The following is a 19,830-nucleotide window of genomic DNA, read 5'->3' as shown; positions in this document are numbered from 1 at the left end:
TCCATGCTATTAAGTTAGGATTCAAACTACATTCCAAAACTAATACATTCTAATACAACTATTACATTCCAAATTATTGAAATTATAAAATCGAATGCCTTCAATTACTTCTATGAACATAACACAAATACGACGTTTTATGAACTATAACCCTCTGAAATAGTACTGACAATAATTTTGTTTTAACGGGTACTCATCAACTCATCATCCACCAACCTCCATTCCAGGTCCGCTACTGCCACGCGCTGTCGGACGAGGAGCGCAAGGAGCTGCGGCTGTTCAGCGCGCAGAGGAAGCGGGAGGCGCTGGGCCGAGGACAGGCCAGGCAGCTGCACGCGCCGGCGCCTTGCGAGCGGGTGAGTACCAAGTATTTTAACATACATTGGTCCTTTGACCAACGGTTTCAAACGCCACTGCGGCATAGCAAGAGCCTGAGGCTCTTTGCATCTAACGAATAAGCACCGCCGCACAGGAATCTTATGCTACGTTTGATTCTGCTGTATGACTGCTATTTTTCAAGATCAAGATATAAAAACTGTTATATTTTTTTGTACCTACAATAGTCGAAGTCACATTAAAATCGAGTTTCGATGTACAGATATCAGAGAAGTACAGACGCACTCTCGGAATCTATACTTAATATTATAAAGAGGAAAATTTTGTTTGATTGTAATGAATAGGCTCAAAACCTACTGGACCGATTTTAAAAATTCTTTTACCATTCGAAAGCTACATTATCCACGAGTAACATAGGCTATATTTTATATGATATTTGAAAAATAGATTTTGAGGCGATACAAAGTTGTCAGCTAGTCAGAAAATATAGTGGTAAATTACCACAAATACTCGTACATTAATTAATATTATATAAATTTTCCATCTGCCGGAAATTAAATCAAATGAAATCAAAATTACACCGTAAATAAAATAAACCCATACAGAACAATTAGATTAACTAAATCAAATGATGTTACTTAATCAACGCGGCCTCATTGCACAAGTCTCAATTGAGATAAACAAAAGTTGAAGAGCGTTGGCTTACAGCGTCAGGAGCTAAGCCGGCCATTCGTTACTGAAGCTGTATTAACACTCTTTTATCTTTATCCGCTGAGGTGCGGGTGTGTGCGTGGGTAAGAAGATAGCGTATTCTCCGATAATTCTAGTTGAGGTAAAGCAGAAGTATGTTAGTCAGTCACAACTCTGGTTTTAAATAGCTTACAAAATTTGATTAGTTAATGCATTAAAAATATCTTAGTGTGTGTTATGCGTAGTACAAAGACACTATGAGGAAAGTATTTAATGTATATGTCTAAGAAGAATTAATAACGTTAGTAGAATTATAGTGGAAAAATAATGGGAAATATTTTACCAGTTCATTTCGTGTTAAATAAAAAAATCCAGATGTAATGAAGCAGCCTCTTTTATATGCCCGCACTGGGCGCGGACCTCTTTTTGAAACCACCCTCCTCGCTTTGGAGTATAAGCCACCTTCCGGTGGTGGTGACGAGGATATATAATACTAGCTGACCCGACAAACGTTGTATTGCCATATAAGTAAAAAAATGTTAAGGGTGAACAACTCTTATCACTTAGGGAATGAAAAATAGATAGTTCCGACTCTCAGACCTACTGAATATGTATATAAAATTTGGTGAAAATCGGTAAAGCCGTTTCGGAGGAGTACGGTAACTAACATTGTGACACGAGAATTTTATATATATGATAAATTCAAAATAAATAATAATCTATAATATTCTAAGCATTCCTGAAAAATCTTAGACATGCACAAAAATGCTTTATTAATTAAAAGTACCGTTAAATATTTGTATTTGTTACCCGCTATCCGCCCTAGCGTGGCCGCAGCCTACCGCCGCCCGCCCTCGCAACATTTTAATTCCACAATACATAAATCATACGGAACCCTCCTGTCTAGAGCAATTGATACCAGCGTTTTTTGTTTCGCCTAAATTAAATAAAACAAAAGTAGGTGTCTGTATTTTTTATAATAATGTAGGAATAGCAGACGAACATGCAGTCCAACTGTAGTATGTTGCTACTGCCGCCCATGGACATCTGTAATCAACCTCAGATAGGATTAGATATACCTACCTGAGGTCGGCCACAGATGCGCCGCTACTCCTGAGGACAAAGCTGGAATGCGTCGGAAAAGTATGTCTCCCTTGGCACACCCTTCAAACCAGAATATAAAACATAAAGTATTTTAACATAACAAAACCTGTGTGTGTAAAGGACTCTGAGCATTTTTGACTGTAATTAGTATTGGCGTGCCCGATCTAACCATAATCTTTGGCTTGGGAAGCCTATCGCTGATATATCCATCCTTTTTGATATTTAGGAAGTATTGTTCTTTCTTACTTGACTTATTTGCTAGCCTGTTAAAATTGTTTGATGTGACATAGTTTAGTTGAACTAAATGGTTTTGTTTTATTGCGTCAAAATTTGACTGTTAAAATTATTCTGTCGCACGAAAATAGCCGTTTAAATCAAGATCCATCATGTTTGGTAAACTTAAGCGCAAAATAATTACCATCAAAAGTATTTGCCTATAGCAAGGAAAAGCTCCTGGACTAAACGTAGCCTTTTCGAACCTATCCATTTCGCTTTTCCACTCCAAATGGAATGCGTGTCTCAAATTAACTAAGGCTGCATTTAAGTTGATTGCCCCAGAAATTAAGAAAAGCATTGAAACTTCTCGTAACAATTAGGGGTCGGGCCCTTCATTTGCAAGGTTTAATGTGCTTTTTTAATTGCCGAAGTTTTTATTTCAGTTCGCTGATTCGGCGAAAATTGTAATTTTTTTCATGGGGCCGATTATGAAGTTTTATTTGTCTAACTTGGGGGACTTTAACCAACTTTTATTATCCGTTATTAGTGCCTACCTTCTTCGTTTTTTAATTAAAAATCAACTTCCTTTTGATATTAAAAAATAATTCCTTTTGATAATTACTAAAAGATTAAACTTGATCGTATTCATTTTTGACGTTTACAAAAAAAGCGAAACGTAAGATAAACATTAAGTTCATATCACACTTGCTATTAATATTACAAATATAAACTAGCGTCTACGCCCATTTTAGTCCTTTTGTTATTACAACCTAATATGATTGTCGTCATTATTAACTCACCTATCCTGCCCTTATTTCTATGACGAAATAATAGTACAGTCATCTACAAAATAGTTTGGATATATCTGTCATTCTATACACAAAATTTGTACGGAACATAAAGATAGACATAACTTAATTCCGTCGCAGACGATCTCCGCCGCAACTTCGCCGTCGCATTTAAGTGCCGTCCTGCAAGAAACCAGTAATGTTCCCAGATTATCGATAAAAATAACCCTAAGTAAAATTGACACTATTTCAGTAAATAATAATAACTTTATTCTTAGCTAGGACTTTTGAAATTTGCAGATATTAAAAAAAGCTGTAGACACCACTACGTTCATCCACCTCACTACAATTATACCCTACTATAATTATAAGTATAGGATTTAGGGGATGTTTTGGAAACTCATAAGCCATTAAAACACATTATTAAAAGACCTGACAAATATAACCTACCATATAGAGGGACTTGTCTTAATTACTATTGAAATGTTTTTAGGAGAATCCATAGAAAAAATATAAATGTGATGATCACTGATATAGATTATAAAAGGATGTGTTGAATTTCATCTGGGTCTGAGTGTTTTCTTATCTTAGTGTGTGTTCAAGTCACTATTACATGTAAAAGAAAAAAAACAACATTATGGTTAAGTATATATTACATGTTTATTTTTTTATGCATTTTCCTAATATCGATAGTCGATATTTTGGATTCCATCGACAACAACCCTTCAACAATTTGCAAAGCAAAGCGGGCAAGCGCAAATAAAATCAAAGAGGTCGCCACTGTCGTTCAATTCCGCGTCTGCACCCCTAGAGAGTTTCGCAGTAAGTAATGTTACTGGAATCTTTTTACTTAAGATATCTCAGTGTTTTGGTCGAATGGAATTGAATGCGGAATTTCCTAATCTTAACGGAATGTTTATAATACTCAAAAAGTGCTCTGTAAAGAACCTATTTTGAATAAAAAAATTTGATTTGATTTGACTTATCATTATACTTACTTTGTCAACTATGTAACATTCCAAAATAAATCCCGGTTTTTTTATTTAGATAGGTTTTAGTGTTTTAACTTAAGTATGTTAGCGGTAACATGACTAAGTTATTAAGTAAACATTTTGTGCGATAAATCAATATCTTAAATATTTTTAGGTATTTTATGTTTTTAACGATGAGTATAAAATTATTATCTTAAATATACTTAGTTATTTTTTATTTAAAAGATTTAATCTTAAGATAAAGTTGTAGTAATATATGAAAAATGTAATTGTGGAAATATAAATTTTGAAGTCACAAAAATAACGGTGTTGAAAAGTCATTACCACGCTCGAGAGAATGCTAATATTTAACAGTGACTGTTTTCCATTGTACTCCGTCATAAACGATGTAATGTTATCTTGAATACCTAGATAAGTGCATAAAAACTCGATCTCGCGAATAGAAGTCCGAAGTTCGAATCCCAGACAAGCAGTTTTCATTTATCACAGTATATATGTGCGTACTATTTAATAATAAAATTCTCGTGTCACAATGTTAGTTACCTTACTCCTCCGAAACGGCTTTACCGATTTTCACCAAATTTTATTTGCATATGCATATTCAGTAGGTCTAAGAATCGGCTACTATCAATTTTTCAGACCCTTAAGTGATAAAGGTTGTTCATCCTTAACATTTTTTTATTTATATGGCATCACAACGTTTGCCGGGTCAACTAGTATCATATATAATAATATATATGTAACCTAAACTAACGCATTAGGTTACCCTGTAAGGTTGGTTGTATGTAAGATTATATACGAGTATACATTATTTATCACATACTAACAATGACAAAAACAATACAAAGAAACCTATATAATATTTACGTAATGTTTATCTTTTTATTATATTTTCAATCTACGCACAAAACCGTGTTATCTTTGACTCCTATACAGGTTACTATACTCTTTGTCTATGACAATGGAAACAAACAACTGTAAGAAAGCGCAACCCCAAAAGAACCACAAAACCAGAGTTTCCACTACATTAATCGCTAATTGGGCGGGGGCGGGCGAGGGCGGGCGGGGGCTGGCTGATTTCACGGTGTCGCGACTCGATTCCTCATAATGGTTTCTTTGAGTTTAATCAAAGTTATGACGGAGTTATGTCTCTACTTTAAATAGAGAGATATAAGATATATAAGATCCGGTAGATTAATGGTTTCATACCTGTACCCTTACCAGGAGTTTATACGTTTCGACAAATATGACTGTTTTGGTATTTGTTTACGTATTTGCCCATACAAATTCCAATCAGCGCCCCTAGCGGATTGTGTCAGAACTAGGAAATCGTATGGGCCAATACGTAAACAAATACCAAAACAGTCATATTTGTCGAAACGTAAAAACTCCTGGTAAGGGTATTGTTTTTTTTTATAGGAAAACTTTTCCAGAACCGTAAACTAAGCACCATCGACAATATATTTCTATTTTACAGCAAATCTAACTCTATCGTGGCATGGAAGTGTTATCTATGCGTGAGAAATTCGTATTTTTACCCAAAATTTCAGACATTTTCAACTATAGAACATACACACATATGGAGCGTATTTTACTTATGTGAAAAACATCTTTAAAATTCTATTTCAACTCCCAGTACATACGTACTTTAAGTATTTATTAAATTTAATACCTAGTTATATTCGTTTGAATCATAATAAAATCAAAAATACTAACTGCTGCAGTAACATATTATACCAAGGAACTCCGTAACATATGTGTCTTGCCCCCTTTATTTATGGCTTCTGCAAGATATAAACAGTTTTGATATGAAACAGGTATGAGTACCATACACTCTCTGTTATTAAACTTAGGTGTAGCGCTTCGTAAGGCATCGTAAAATATTGTTATTAGTACGTGTGTAGATAATATATGACAAGAAAATAAATTAAAACACGATGCTTACTAATCCACACTTCAGAAAATTCAAAGTGATGTCCTCTAATTTCTTTCCGTTTCTTACGACCCGCAAAGAAACAATAATTAAAAAACTTATTTTTATGTAATAAGTATAATTTAAAATAGTAAACAAGCTAACTTACTCCTCCTTACAACTCCACCTTAAGGTAAGTGACGACTGCCTTCGATGGACTTAGACATCTCCATATTATAATGAACCCCATATAGAATAAGATTCCTACATGAAATCGCCCACAAATGCGTTACTTTCCCTGAAGGCAAACATAACGCCTCTGTGTGTCTTCCTATCCACACCCTTCAAATCAGGATATAGCAGAACTGAACACTATTGTTATATAGTATGTACTTTGAAAATATAAAAAAAAAACATACATTATAAACTCATACAGTTACACAGTTAGTATAATATCTACATATATTGTTCCTTTTCTTTATTATTTGTAACAGAACCTTGTAAACAACTTAAGGGCATTTTATGAACCCGCATAGTGTATCACAAGACATTTAAAGTCGTCGTGTGTGGTCCAAACGACCCATTACCCATTACCAGTTACGGAACACGTGTGGACGGGTTAATGTTATTAGGGTTACTCCATACTGCTTACAAATAAAAATAAATGTGTCCTTTGATTAGCTACAATATTTTATTTATATAAAAGTACGTTTATTATCTATTAAAAATGTTTTACATTTATAAGTATTTTATTTTACAATTTATTACCTCGTCATGGTACCTTAAAAAATGTATTAAGGTACAGCCTAAAAATCATTATTCAAAAATTTTCTTGTAATATAAATTATAGACAAGAAAAAACTATTCTGAGTTTATAACAACGTAAATCATTACGCATTATTTTAGGTGTTTTGTAAAATATTTTTACATCCGTATATTTATTATGGATATTCCACATTCAAAAAAAATCCAATATAGCAGTACCATCTTCTAATATCTCTTCTCACCTCTTATACAGCATAAATAATAACCACACATGTGACATTCGTAAACTCGAAACACTCGTAAATACAATCTTTCCCGCCTTCCCGAGATATATTGCGCAACTTTTACCGCCATCTGTTGACACACTTTTGATTTATTGCGAGTAATGAACGGGCGACAGATGGCGGTGTGGAGTTGTTTATTAGAAATCCCAATTTATGACTTGGGGTGGTTTTCTAGTTGAAGTTTAGGTATGCCTTATTTTTGTGTTGTCTTAAGTTTTTAATAGTTACAAAATTTACAAGCTGATACAACCGACTTCTTTGTCACTACAAAATAAAAAATAATTTAAATAAGTGTTGGTTTAGTACATATTTCTGTAGTCGGCGCTCATATTAGACACGCTGTTTACATCGTTATCCGACGAAATATATTGAGCGCCGACTTTCATTTCAATTATTTTTTACTTTGTAGTGACATAGACGTCGGTTGTATTTTTTGTTAAAAATTTTATGCAGCTAGGAATATTAAATAGTCGAAGTAGTCACTGCCACCTATAAACTGCCACCCAAATAGGATAGGAACACGAGGTCACAGATGAATTACTGTCCCGAGTAATAACATAGGATTTTCATAACCATAATTATCTCTTTACAAATTTCTTGAAATCAGAACAAAACAGTTTCAAATCGCTAACACAAAGAGTACCTAAATATGTGTAGCGATGGAGTCGTTAGAACTACGAAAACTTTTGCCGTTTATACCTACGTCTGTTGTATGAGCCACTGCTTCAATTTACTTTTTTATACTGTTACGAAAAATAACTGGTTTCTGATTTTTTACTTTAATATACACTTTGGAAATGTTTAAGTACTTAGACTTCTAGTTATTAAACTATAATATATCTGAAAAATCTTTAAAATATATATATTTAAACTATAAAGTAACTATAATGAAAACGTAAAAGTGAAATTTCGAAATAATATGTCATTTATTGTTGAAGATTAATTTAATGTTTCTCTTTTACAGTTATTTGCGTAAAACCACTAACAATCAAAACACTAACTTTGTCATAATGGGAATCAATGGCCAAGCCACAGACTTCACAATAAAACACTCTTCACTTTCACCTGTGAATTATTTTGTTCCAAGATAATGGCAAAGTTAGACGTAAAACTAAGTATGGATCGGTTTCTTTTGTTTAAAAAGTATTATTTATTGTGAAGTGTCTGCAATCAAAAGAAAATTTCTCAGGTCTGTTCATTTCATAACTCCGTTTCTTTATTATTAAGTATTTATTTTTATTCCTCATAATTATAATTAACAATAATTTATTGTACTTACCCCCGGCATTTTAATATTTGTGTTACACTTTGGAAATAAATATCACAGCGGTGTCACTTATGCTACTAACACTGCCATCTAGTGAACAGATCATGAAACTAATTGTATAGAGCCATCTAGTGGGCAGTAGCAGTACTACGTTACTCTTTTGTTATGTAGCATAATAAAAGTTATACCCAACTTCTAAGAGATGGCGCTGGTTAAGGTGTCATAAATAGTTTTCAAAAACACCACTAGATGGCAATATGTGTAAAGTTTTCTACTTATACTGGTAGATGTCGCTCTAAGACGCGATTTTATGGAACAACCAAAGAAAGTTACGTTCATTATTATTTTACATTCGTAATAAAAGTGTGTTTGAAACCTTTCCGCGAAGGTGTGAAAATGATTTTGTTCTCCGTAATGCTTTTTTTACCTCCGATTCTCTAGTTTGGGCGTGGGAACTGGGGGTCAGGTAGTATAGAACATAGTTTTATTCATAGATTATATTACTCGTCGTAAAAGCGAGTTACTCGGGGTTATTGTTGTTTATTGGGCTCTCGTCACGTTTTACGTCTAGGGCTAGCTACGTGGCGTCTTTAAGTTTACACAGGATACTTGTTTTGTCTTCTTAAATACACACTACAACAATACAAACCTTACGTAGATGTTACTTATTCACGCGAACTTCTACTGAAATGCGATAAATAGACTTATTTGCTGTATAAAGTAGGTATCTGTAGCTTGCAAAGAGATACAAATAAACAAATAAGAAATTCAGTTCGCACTTTTATAACTACTAATAATAAGTAGGTAAATTCTCGTAAATTCGGTGGTATCTACTCATTTATTTACTAAATTACTTTCATAAATGACTAAGTAGATATTTAATAAATAATAACAATACTTAGTTCATGTTAAAGAGTACATGCTTAACTTAAATTGTTTTTGGATATTTCTCATTCAGTACTTAGTTAACCCATAAACATCGAAAAGATCTTTAAGATTTTAGCATTCAAGTTAGCTAATTCATATGACAGTTTCGTTATCAAATAAATACAATTAGAACTTAAAATTGAACGTAAATATTCCTGTAACAGCAACAAACGAAAGTGTACGAACATTTTAGAGGGAAACCTAGTAATAGTACTTAGCTGATTACTCATACAAACAATCCAAAAACGTATGAATGAAACGCATGCCTGGGCGATTAGCATTTGCACTATATTTGTCTCTGTCTCGCCCATAGACAACAGTATGTAGACCGCGCATTAGCATGCAGGCGTCATTTCAATCATGAATGAGTGAATGGATGAATGGCGAAGTTGTAGGATTCCTACCTTTAGGTCCGTTTGTGTTTCCCGGAATATGACGGCTAAATATAAACCGCCATTAATAACTAGTGTTAGCCGCGACCCGGGTTTGTTCGTTGTACGTTACGGTTATTGTACTTTACCGCGTTACTACTTTTATTAGGCAAAAAAGAAGTTACAATAATGATTTTGTGAGACGTAAAGTTATTCGTTAGTCTAAAACATATTTGTCTTGTACATCAATCATCAACAACCCATTACTGTCCCACTGCTGGGCACGGGTCGCCTCTCATAATGAGAAGAATTGGGCCATAGTCCACCGCGCTGGCCAAGTGCGTTTTGGTAGACTTCGCATAACTTTGAGATTTTTTTTATATATCTCTCAGGTATGCAGGTTTCCTCACTATGTTTTCCTTCACCGTTTAGCACGTGATAATTAATTTCTAATATGCACAAAACTTTAAAAAATCAGAGGTGCGTGCGTGGGATTTGAACCTCAGACCCCTCGATCGAAAGTCCGAGTTTCTTAACCACCAGGCCATCACTGCTTGTCTTGTTCACAGAAAGCGTAATATATTTTTAAATTTTAGTTAAAATTGTTTTATTGACGCTTAATTACTGTTACACAAAAGGCCTTCGACGTACCAAAAATTTAGCACCTGCTCTTAATATTGCAGATATACCAAACTGGTCCAGTAAGGAACTGGGCGTCACCATCCTTCGACTTAAAGACAGACAATTTACTTCTGAAGGGCATGTAGTAGAAATCAGAGACATGTAGGTATTTGAAGTAGAAATAGTAGTATCAGTGCGTACTATTTCCGCTCATTCATAGACAACGCCCGTTTCTTCAGCACTGGAGGTCAAAGCCGCTCAACATGATGTGACAGTAATAAGTAGTTATATTTCATATTAGCGCCCTTAAAAGTAGTTCTGGTTTATCTATGATTCGATTACCTTCGTTGGAGATGAGACATAGTCGTTAGGGAGCTAAAACATAAACGTCAGCTCATGTCGACCACCGTCACCGACGGTCGCTGACGACAAGCAGCCACTGTCGCTAGTGTGGTACCTTCCTTAGATTCTCATTGTTAAACGCACTTCTACTACTCGTACTATAATATGAAGCACTACAATACAAGCTTAGTCCTCAAGGGCAACATTAATTATGTGATTGACCTCATTTCGATCTTTAAGCCCTATTAGGAGGCAATTACAGAACTCCATGGGCAGTAGTTAAAATGAAGCGCGTTGCATTTTTCAGCTTTCCCCCACATTAAACTTGATTTCGTGCGGTGTACTGCTTACAGATGTCCACAGACTTCAATGAGCATCATAAGATCGTATGTCCACTTCCTACTTACAAAAAAGACATTATCTGACTAAAAACAGGTTAAAATGTAACGCAAACACACCTGTAACAAGTAAAAAATATTAAAAGTAAGTAAAATTTATTTCGAATAAGTCGCGGCGAATCAGACCCACCGCGACGAACCAGGAAGAAGGCTTCACTCCGCGTCGAAGCCTCACACGGTCCACGTTTTAACCGTCTCTTAGGCAGGTGACTATAAGCCGTGATACAAAAAACCTCCCCCAAAATTTGAATACTTTTTTACTCTCAAAAAACTGAGTTTTTGTTCGCGACAGTCCTCCCTCTGAATTGCCCACACTTCATTATTAGAAACATGAGCTGAATAAAGCTTTCCGTGTTCATAGACTCGCATAGAATTTTGGTGGTAGAACCTTTTGTGGTTCGACTCTGAGGCACCACGGTCATCTCTGTGTCTGTCTGAAAACATCAGTTTTCAACGCTACTGTGTTTTGTTTTATAATGTATAGTAAGTGAGGCATACTTATCAGAGGCGATAGAATTTAGTCCTTCAGGGTAGCATTGCACCTGTACCCTAATTAAGATAGGAGTCCTAATCATATCAGGGACTCACCAAAATCAGCATTAAAGAAATCTATGGAGATCAATGTTAAGTTTGAGCATAAGTGGAAGTTTTACCTCAATGGAATATTTCGTGAGCCATTTTCTATCTCTTATGTGTGAGATCATGTCATGGTTTTACTTGGCCGAGGAAAATGACGTACTTATCACTTTTATGTGACGTCTCCCACATGTTCAAACGTCACTCTATTATCCTATGGCGTCCATAAATAAAAGCATAACTTCAAACCCTGTTTAATACTCCACATACTACAGATATTAAAAATAAGTAGGTACATAAAGTAAACGGTCCATTTCTCTACAAACAATTGGGCGGCGAGATGAAGGCGTACAAAAAGATTAGCTGACTGTTGATCGAAGGTAAGTATGCAAAATATGGTTAGTACAAAGGGCCCGCCAAATTAGAGTATTTTCCCTTAAGTAGCCAGCCTCACTGCCCTCTTACCGCTACTTTGTTAAACATGCTACTTTACGCTAAAAAGTATACTCTTTTACTGTATTTTTTGCGGTTATCAATGTTTTAACTTACTTTTTGATATTTAGGTACTTCTTCTTAGTAGTAAAAGTTTTTATTGTATAAAAGATACAATCTAACTAGTTTCGTTACTAAATTAGTAAAACATATCTCCTACTTTGATACTAGCAGTTACTAGGTAGGTACTTATAGATATAAAAGCAGTGATAGCCTAGTGGTTAAGAAACTCAGTCTCTCGATCGAGGGGTCCGAGATTCAAATCCCAGGCACGCACCTCTGATTTTTCAAAATTATGTGCGTATTAGAAATTAATTATCACTTGCTAAACGGTGAAGGAAACATCGTGAGGAAGCCTGCATACCTGAGAGATTTATAAAAAAAATCTCAAAGGTATGTGAAGTCTATCAATATGCACTTGGCCAGCGCGGTGGACTATGACCTAATCCTTCTCATTCTGAGAGGAGAACCGTGCCCAACAGTGGGACAATAATGGGTTGATGATGATGATGACTAGGTACTTATTACATTATAAAACATTAAGTTAATTATATCACCCCTCTCTGTTAATATAGATAGAAATGGCTCTGAGGTGGCATCAGAGTTGAACAGTTTCTGGCATCATTTACTAACTACTGACTTAAATACAGTATTTACTACCTTTTGTAGGTGATTCCTATTTTACGCGGCAAATCTCACAACTGTTTCTGTGGGATGGATCGAATACATACGCACAAACATTTAATTATTATTATGTTCATTTACTACCCAAAAGAAATCCTTATTTCGTTTCAAGACTAATAAGTAAGGATGAAAGTTGTAATAATTCGTGCAAGTGCATATTTCAGTCTTGTCAAGAAAACATATTAAAAATCGTATTAATATGATAACGGCACGTGCACTAACGATAAAGGAATATAATTTGAGATAATATCTGTCACAGCGCAATCTGCGCAGCGCTGACGAACAAATTTCAAACGACAGATGTCCTGCGCGCGCGCCGGTCTAGGGCTGACACTCGCACTTGGATAAGGTCAATTAATGAGGAACAATTAATTTATATCGGTCAACGTAATCACACTGAATTCCACGTTCAAACCTCAATCAAATTTAATTTGTAAAAAATCTATTCTAGATTGCGTCAGTAGTACGTTTGTAGATTTTTTAAAGTGGTCATAGAGAGTTTCTAGAAATACCTAAGAGAGAGAGAGAGCTTTATATTTCTTGCTATAAAAGTAAAACCAAGACATCACACACTAATTCAGTATAACAAAGATAGATTCAAATGCCACAAAAGTCCAGTGTTGAATTTATATTGAATTTTGTAAATTTCAGTTCGAATTTAAGCAATATATTTTTTCCGTTTGTACTAAGTAAGTTTTTAGCCTTAAGTTGGCCTTAAGTAATAAAATAAACCATTTATTTCATGTAAGACCGAGGTCTTCCATGAAACTATGGTAATGAGTTACGTTATCATCAAAACCAATAAGTTAGGTATGTTGAAAGCTCAATGAATGGTTTTATCCGATGTGTCTTAAAATAACTAAATATAATTACTAAGATTAATCGTGACAGCCCTAAACAGTGCAAGCGCCTCCAAAAACATCTATTTAACCTCAAAATGAGCAGTTTTTGTGTAAAGTTTTTATTTAACTTACCGGCTTCTACTAATATTATGCTTATGTTACCATTTTTTCCCTTATCTGCGCTATGAGTGTTTGATGAGTGAAAAAAATATTTTTTATCTGTGACGGCAGTCGCTTACGAAAAAAGCTATTTTTTTTAAACTTAGCATATGGCGTCGCGCGTGCTGCTTGCACATTGCGTTAAATTTTTTTCGCATCCGATTTAAAATTCGAACATGGCGGCGCATATGCGCGGGCGCTGATCTTTTTTCTCTTTTTGATAAAAGACGCCGGCTTCCGCGGGCATACTGCCTTTGTTTATAGTGTATAAAAAGTGATCTCCAAATAAAACGTGCCTCCATTGTTGTGGGTACGTCTGTCCGTATAAACCTTACTTATGAGATTATTAAATTTGAATGTTACAACAGACGGGAATATAAGGTACGAGAAAAAGTGGACATCTAAGCTTTTTTATTAGAAAACGTTGTTTATTCAATTTTTTTTTTCTATTTTATTAATACAAAGTATTTGATTTCCAAGTAACAGATTATGATGTTTTAATTTTCACTTACTTAGTTATAATATAAATCCTACAATTTAAAAGTCATATTTTACGACATTTTCCTTTTAAAATAATTTTCAAAGTTTTTTTTTATAATCAATTAATAAAATATTTACTTATTAAAATAACATTAGAAAGTTAAAATCCAAAAATAATATCTGTAAATAAACAATATTTGACGCGTTTCGAAAGGGTTGAAACACATTTCACGGTGGCGGTGGGGTGTTGAAAACATATTTAACACTTGAAGGGGTGATTAATTAATTGTTTCGAAGGGATTATAATTATTTCCCACCTGAGACAACCCTTTGGGTTTTAGGGGTAGATTAAAACGCCAAGTGTCATGAGTGATTGGCTTTTTGTATGTCTGTTTTTTTCCTCTTTGTGGTATGTTAACTATAGGTTAAGGTGTTTACTTTTAAATTAGTTGAACCTCAAGCCTCTGTGTGTAATTATGAACATCGACTATTTGCCATCGTTTTGGAACACCATAGAACTTATAGAGAATTTGAGACATTTTCCATTACTTTCCTTGATGTTTTTCCATTATTGTTCAATCAAAAGATAAATCTCTCCGTCTCTCCATCTCTCAATTCAAGCCAGGTCCCGCGTTATAAAAGACCCCAGTGACTGAGTGGTCACCATACCAGTCAGACACTCAGAGTATTCGGAGTTCGATCTTGTGCCAACCAGGCTAGACGTCTACATACGGATTCTTTCAGTTCTGGGTTGGTACGTTTGTGTCCATGGTACCCATAGCATCCTAGTAAAACTGGGTGTAGAAAGCTTCTTCTTTCAACTACAAATGATCCAATTCAGTTTCTGGGTACCAGGCGCTGGTGCGTCTAGATTCTAGGCTCTACCGCGGGGTCAACGGCCGCGGTGGGCGAACTCCATATAAACCACAACCATGGCGCACACGTCAATTTGGCAATATCAAATTTACTGATTATAATTTATAGATAAAACCAGTCATATGTTAGTCGTAAAACGAATATTGGATTGTTATATATGATGCCCTTATGTGGCAATAGAAGTATGGGAATAAGACTGACGAATTGCTAATAAAAGATACAGTACCCTTACCACGAGTTTTCAAAACATCCCACAATTTTACGTTACGTTTACTCAATCCATTATTCTGTTCCGTTTGCTTCAGTAGACTGAGTTAACGTAACAATAAGTAAGTGCTCAAGTCTCTTTGTCTGCCTCACTTTTTCGCAAAAAGAGAGACAAAACATAAAGCGCCATTTTGTCAATGAGGGCATTTGATATATTCTAGGAGTAGCAGACGAACATGTAGTCCACTTGATGGTAAGTGGCTTCTGCCGCCCATGGACATCTGTTATCAACCCCAGATAGGATTAGATATTCCTACCTGAGGTCGGCCACAGATGCGCCGCTACCCCTGAGAACTAAGCTGGACCGCCTCGGAAAAGTATGTCTCACTCACCATACCTTTCAAAACGGAATACAGCAGCGCCTAACACTGCTGTTATTAGGCAGAAATAGGTGTGGTGGTGGTGCCGCCGGAGTCGAACCACAAGGGTTACCTACCACCTTCGATCATATTTTCTGTTGATCCCTGATAAGCGGATACAATATGACATGATTACTATAATAAATGAAAATATATGTGTTACACGATGAATAGAATAAATGAAATACGCAAATTCACAATAGGCTTTGAAGGGACGATCACAAATCATCCCAAATGAGGCCAACGACCTATCTCGTAGGGCGTTGCGTAATGGAAAATATATTTTGGCAAGAAAAGTTCCGCTCGCCTTTACGTCTCCATCCAATGTCTGAATTGTCGAGGATATGAAACCTTAGGTTACAGTGAAGTTCTCTGAGTTTTATCGATATCGATAATATATATAGTTTGTTTTACTTTACAAATATTTTTGCTAAAATGGTTCACAAAACACACAAAAATTATTTCGATAATGTCACCAATTACCGACAAGGTTGTTAATTTCACAGGAATGTATCGATATCGATAATATATTTAGTTTGTTTAAATTTACAAGAAGTATTTTTGTTAAAATGGTTCACAAAAACACACAAATTATTTCGATAGTATCACCGATTACCGACAAGGTTGTTAATTTTGCAGGAATATATTTTTTAAAGAAATATTTCTTCTGTAGATGTAGGTATTCAATACTTTTTTATACTGTCTGTATCATACATACATAATTTTAAATTTGTATTTCTCATGTTAAATGAATTGTATTCGAATGAGAAATTAATGTCTTAAAGTGTAAATTTGATTGGAGTAAACTAAAAATGTTACTGAAAAACGAAAGAGGAATGCCACAATTCCCTGATATTGGCCTGATCTTCTGAATACTCAGTGTAAACCCCTCATATACATCTTCTTATATATAAAATTCTCGTGTCATAATGTTAGTTACCGTACTCCTCCAAAACGGCTTTGCCGATTTTCACCAAATTTTATATGCATATTCAGTAGGTCTGAAAATCGGCTACTATCTATTTTTCATACCCCTAAGTGATAAGGGTTGTTCACCCTTAACATATTTTTATTTAAATGGCAACACAACGTTTGCCGGGTCAGCTAGTCTATACTAATATTATAAAGAGGAAAACTTTGTTTGTTTGTTTGATTGTAATGAATAGGCTCAAAAACTATTGCACCGATACATTATCCACGAGTAACATAGGCTATATTTTATATGAAATATATTAAGATACTTAAATAGATTTTGAGGTGGTACAAAGTTTGCCGGGTGAGCTAGTCAAATATAAAAGTTGAAATATCGAATCACAAAAAGTTCCATACCAGCTTCATACGAGTATATCGATAACATTCTGCGTCACTTTCAACGTACTACAAAATAGTGGTTGTAGGTTGGACGCAGCCCAAACAGCCGAAGTCAGAAGAAGTAATGTTACCAAACTTGGCATCCTTATAGTGTCTAGTAGATATCAAGTGGCTGAAGTTAGAGCTAATAAAACCACAGAGACGTCTTTATGACACTCAAATAGCAGTAAGGACCATTATTTTAAATTATTTTTGGAGCCTTCCGCCGTAAAGCTAATTTCATTTACTTTTACAGGCAATACAGCTTCACACTTAGTTGAGTAAGAAGCTAGTGTATAATAGCCAAGTGGTTGAAACTCGGCCTCTCGCTCAGAAGGTCAAAGGTTCGAATCCCGGACACATCTGGTTTTAAAATTATGCGCGTATTAAAAATGAATTATCGCTTGCGCTTGCTTGCTATCGCTCGCTTAAAAGATAGATTGGCAATTGGATCAGTTTCCGCGCTACAATGAGCGACATTCCCCGAAGGGTTGATTTTAGTGAGCCGATATTAAAATGCACTTAGCGCTAAATATATCGCAGACGGCTAAATACGGGAGCGGAGGCCTATTCTACTAACTACATTTCTTTGTTTGAAGTTTATGTAGATTTTATTAATTTATCTGTACATTTATTATTTTTCAAATTTTTCATATATTATTTATTTAAATTTGCCCAATTTATTTATTACGTCTAGGTGCAAATTTTATGTTTTTTTTTATTGAATTTGTTTATTTAAATGTACGATAGTGGTGTTAAATGTAGATATTATGATAAGCCCAATACTGTCCCACCGCTGGGAACTGATAGTTCTTAGTGTCAAGAGTTGAGGTATGGTCTACCACGCTGGTAAAATGTAATGGAGTTTAAGAAAACAAACACAAAAAATAAATCTAATTTTATATACACATATCTGTCTCACCTGGGATCGAACCCGGAACCCTCTGCGCGCGGTATAGGGACCACTCCGCCATGCGAGTCGTCTTTTATGAAGAACTATGCAAGAAATAATGAGACAATTATTTTCATACAAAATTGTATCTTAAAAATCATAGCAAGAACCTTACGAAACCAAAACGTGCAAAGCGGAACGATCCCACGATGTATTTCGGGATTCGTCCGTCCTAATATATCGGCCGTCTGTCCGTCCGTCTGGCGCTTCGTTGTCACTACTGCGTCCTATAAATCCGTCTCCGCGTCAAACACCAGACTAAATAAAATTAATGTATCGCTTTTCAATTGAAAAAGTCGCGATTTATTTGGAAGACATCTTGCGTACTAAAAGGTTATATTTAAAAATTAAATCAATACTTTTCTAATGTTTATTACTCTCCTATCCTTTTGAAGATGGTAGAACCCTCTGAGGTTCGCCTCCAGCGGCACCACTGCTTCATCTATTTTTGCTTCATAATAACAGTGTTATACGCTGCTGTGTTCTAGTTTGAAGGGTGTGGTAAGGGAAACACGCTAACCATACGCTTCAAATCATAACGCAGCAGCGATTAACAATGGAGGTGGTAATGCCGAAGACAACCCACAAAGGGCTAACCGTCAAGTGAAATGTAGCTTAATTGTAAATTAAAAAATATATTAGTGTTTATTTGAAATGTCAAAATAATAAATATTATGAAAGCATACTATTTTTTTGTAAGTATGTCTGTCCGTATTTTTTCTGTCTAACTCTGTTTTAATCTGTTTGTTATAGTTAATCTCCAGGTGGCAGTTAGCTGATGTTATAATGAGTAACTTAGGTATTTTTTTAAAATTTCCGTGCAATAAAAAAAAATATATCCCGAGTATTTATACTTTTTTTTATTTATTTATTTCATTCAAAAATTGGTACACATAAAATACATTTAATTATAGCTTGCCAAACTGTACATACAGTTTGTTGGCAAAGTATATGCTCAGTTTGTATACACATGTTTTGTACCCCCTTATATTATAAATATAAATACTATACCAAAACAAAAAAAATAGAAGAAAACAAAAAAAAATAATAATAATAGAGTAAATAAATAATCTGACTACTGTCATATTATTTCAATACTAAGTTTTTTAACTTGAACTTTATAGTATGCAAAGAATTTTTTTGGTTTGTCTGATTTCATCTATTTTATTTTATTTTATTTTGAACATGGGTGACACCTTGGGCGCAGCTATTTAATCATAATTTAATGGTACCCTACTATAAAATCTATGCGCAGGAAAAGCAATGATCTGATACTAGTCAATACCTACAGTGTTTCAAATATTACTATTTGGAAATAAATAATGAAATTCAACACAATCACTGTAAGAAGTGTACCTTAATTTGAACTATAATAAATGTGCCCGGATAGCTCAGTCGGTAGAGCATTGGACTTTTAATCCAAGGGTCCAGGGTTCAAGTCCCTGTTCGGGCGTTGCGCTTGGGCAAGTTGTTTTGCAATATTTTTTGCGTAAAATATCGAAAAATATAATTATTTGATAAAATAGTATATTTTTTCCCTTCAACAACTATTTTTTCTTAAGATACGAACGAAGTAATTGAACTTTAAGGTAAACAAAATACATAGTTAAATATAGGTAAATGGTTTAACAAATTATATATATTGCACATAATTTTATGTCATATATGTTTAAAGTAAAATAAAGTGGTAATAGTTACAAATTAAAAAAATATATATTACCTTCGTATACCTCAACTTATCTTTTGCATTTATTATTACATCATGCATATCTACCAAAAG

General features: G+C 34.6%; 1 protein-coding gene and 1 non-coding gene across 10 annotated transcripts in view; both read left to right on the top strand.

Annotated features, from left to right (window-relative positions):
* esn (espinas) overlaps positions 1-19,830 on the top strand; it is a 400,966-nt gene that overhangs the window by 307,669 nt on the left and 73,467 nt on the right. For all 9 annotated transcript variants that reach the window (XM_073086550.1, XM_073086549.1, XM_073086551.1 and 6 more), the window contains exon 5: positions 228-356. In XM_073086550.1, coding sequence (XP_072942651.1) covers positions 228-356 — 129 coding nt within the window. The remainder of the gene's footprint in view (positions 1-227; positions 357-19,830) is intronic.
* TRNAK-UUU (transfer RNA lysine (anticodon UUU)) lies at positions 19,431-19,503 on the top strand. Its single transcript has one exon. It is a non-coding gene; the product is annotated as a tRNA-Lys (tRNA).

This window comes from Epargyreus clarus, unplaced genomic scaffold (assembly GCF_041222505.1).
Source record: "Epargyreus clarus isolate Ecla_fem2 unplaced genomic scaffold, WU_Ecla_fem_2.2 ptg000024l, whole genome shotgun sequence".
NCBI classification, from domain to species: domain Eukaryota; kingdom Metazoa; phylum Arthropoda; class Insecta; order Lepidoptera; family Hesperiidae; genus Epargyreus; species Epargyreus clarus.
The sequence above is the reverse complement of the archived record's forward strand: the minus strand, read 5'-3'. Positions and strand labels throughout refer to the sequence as shown.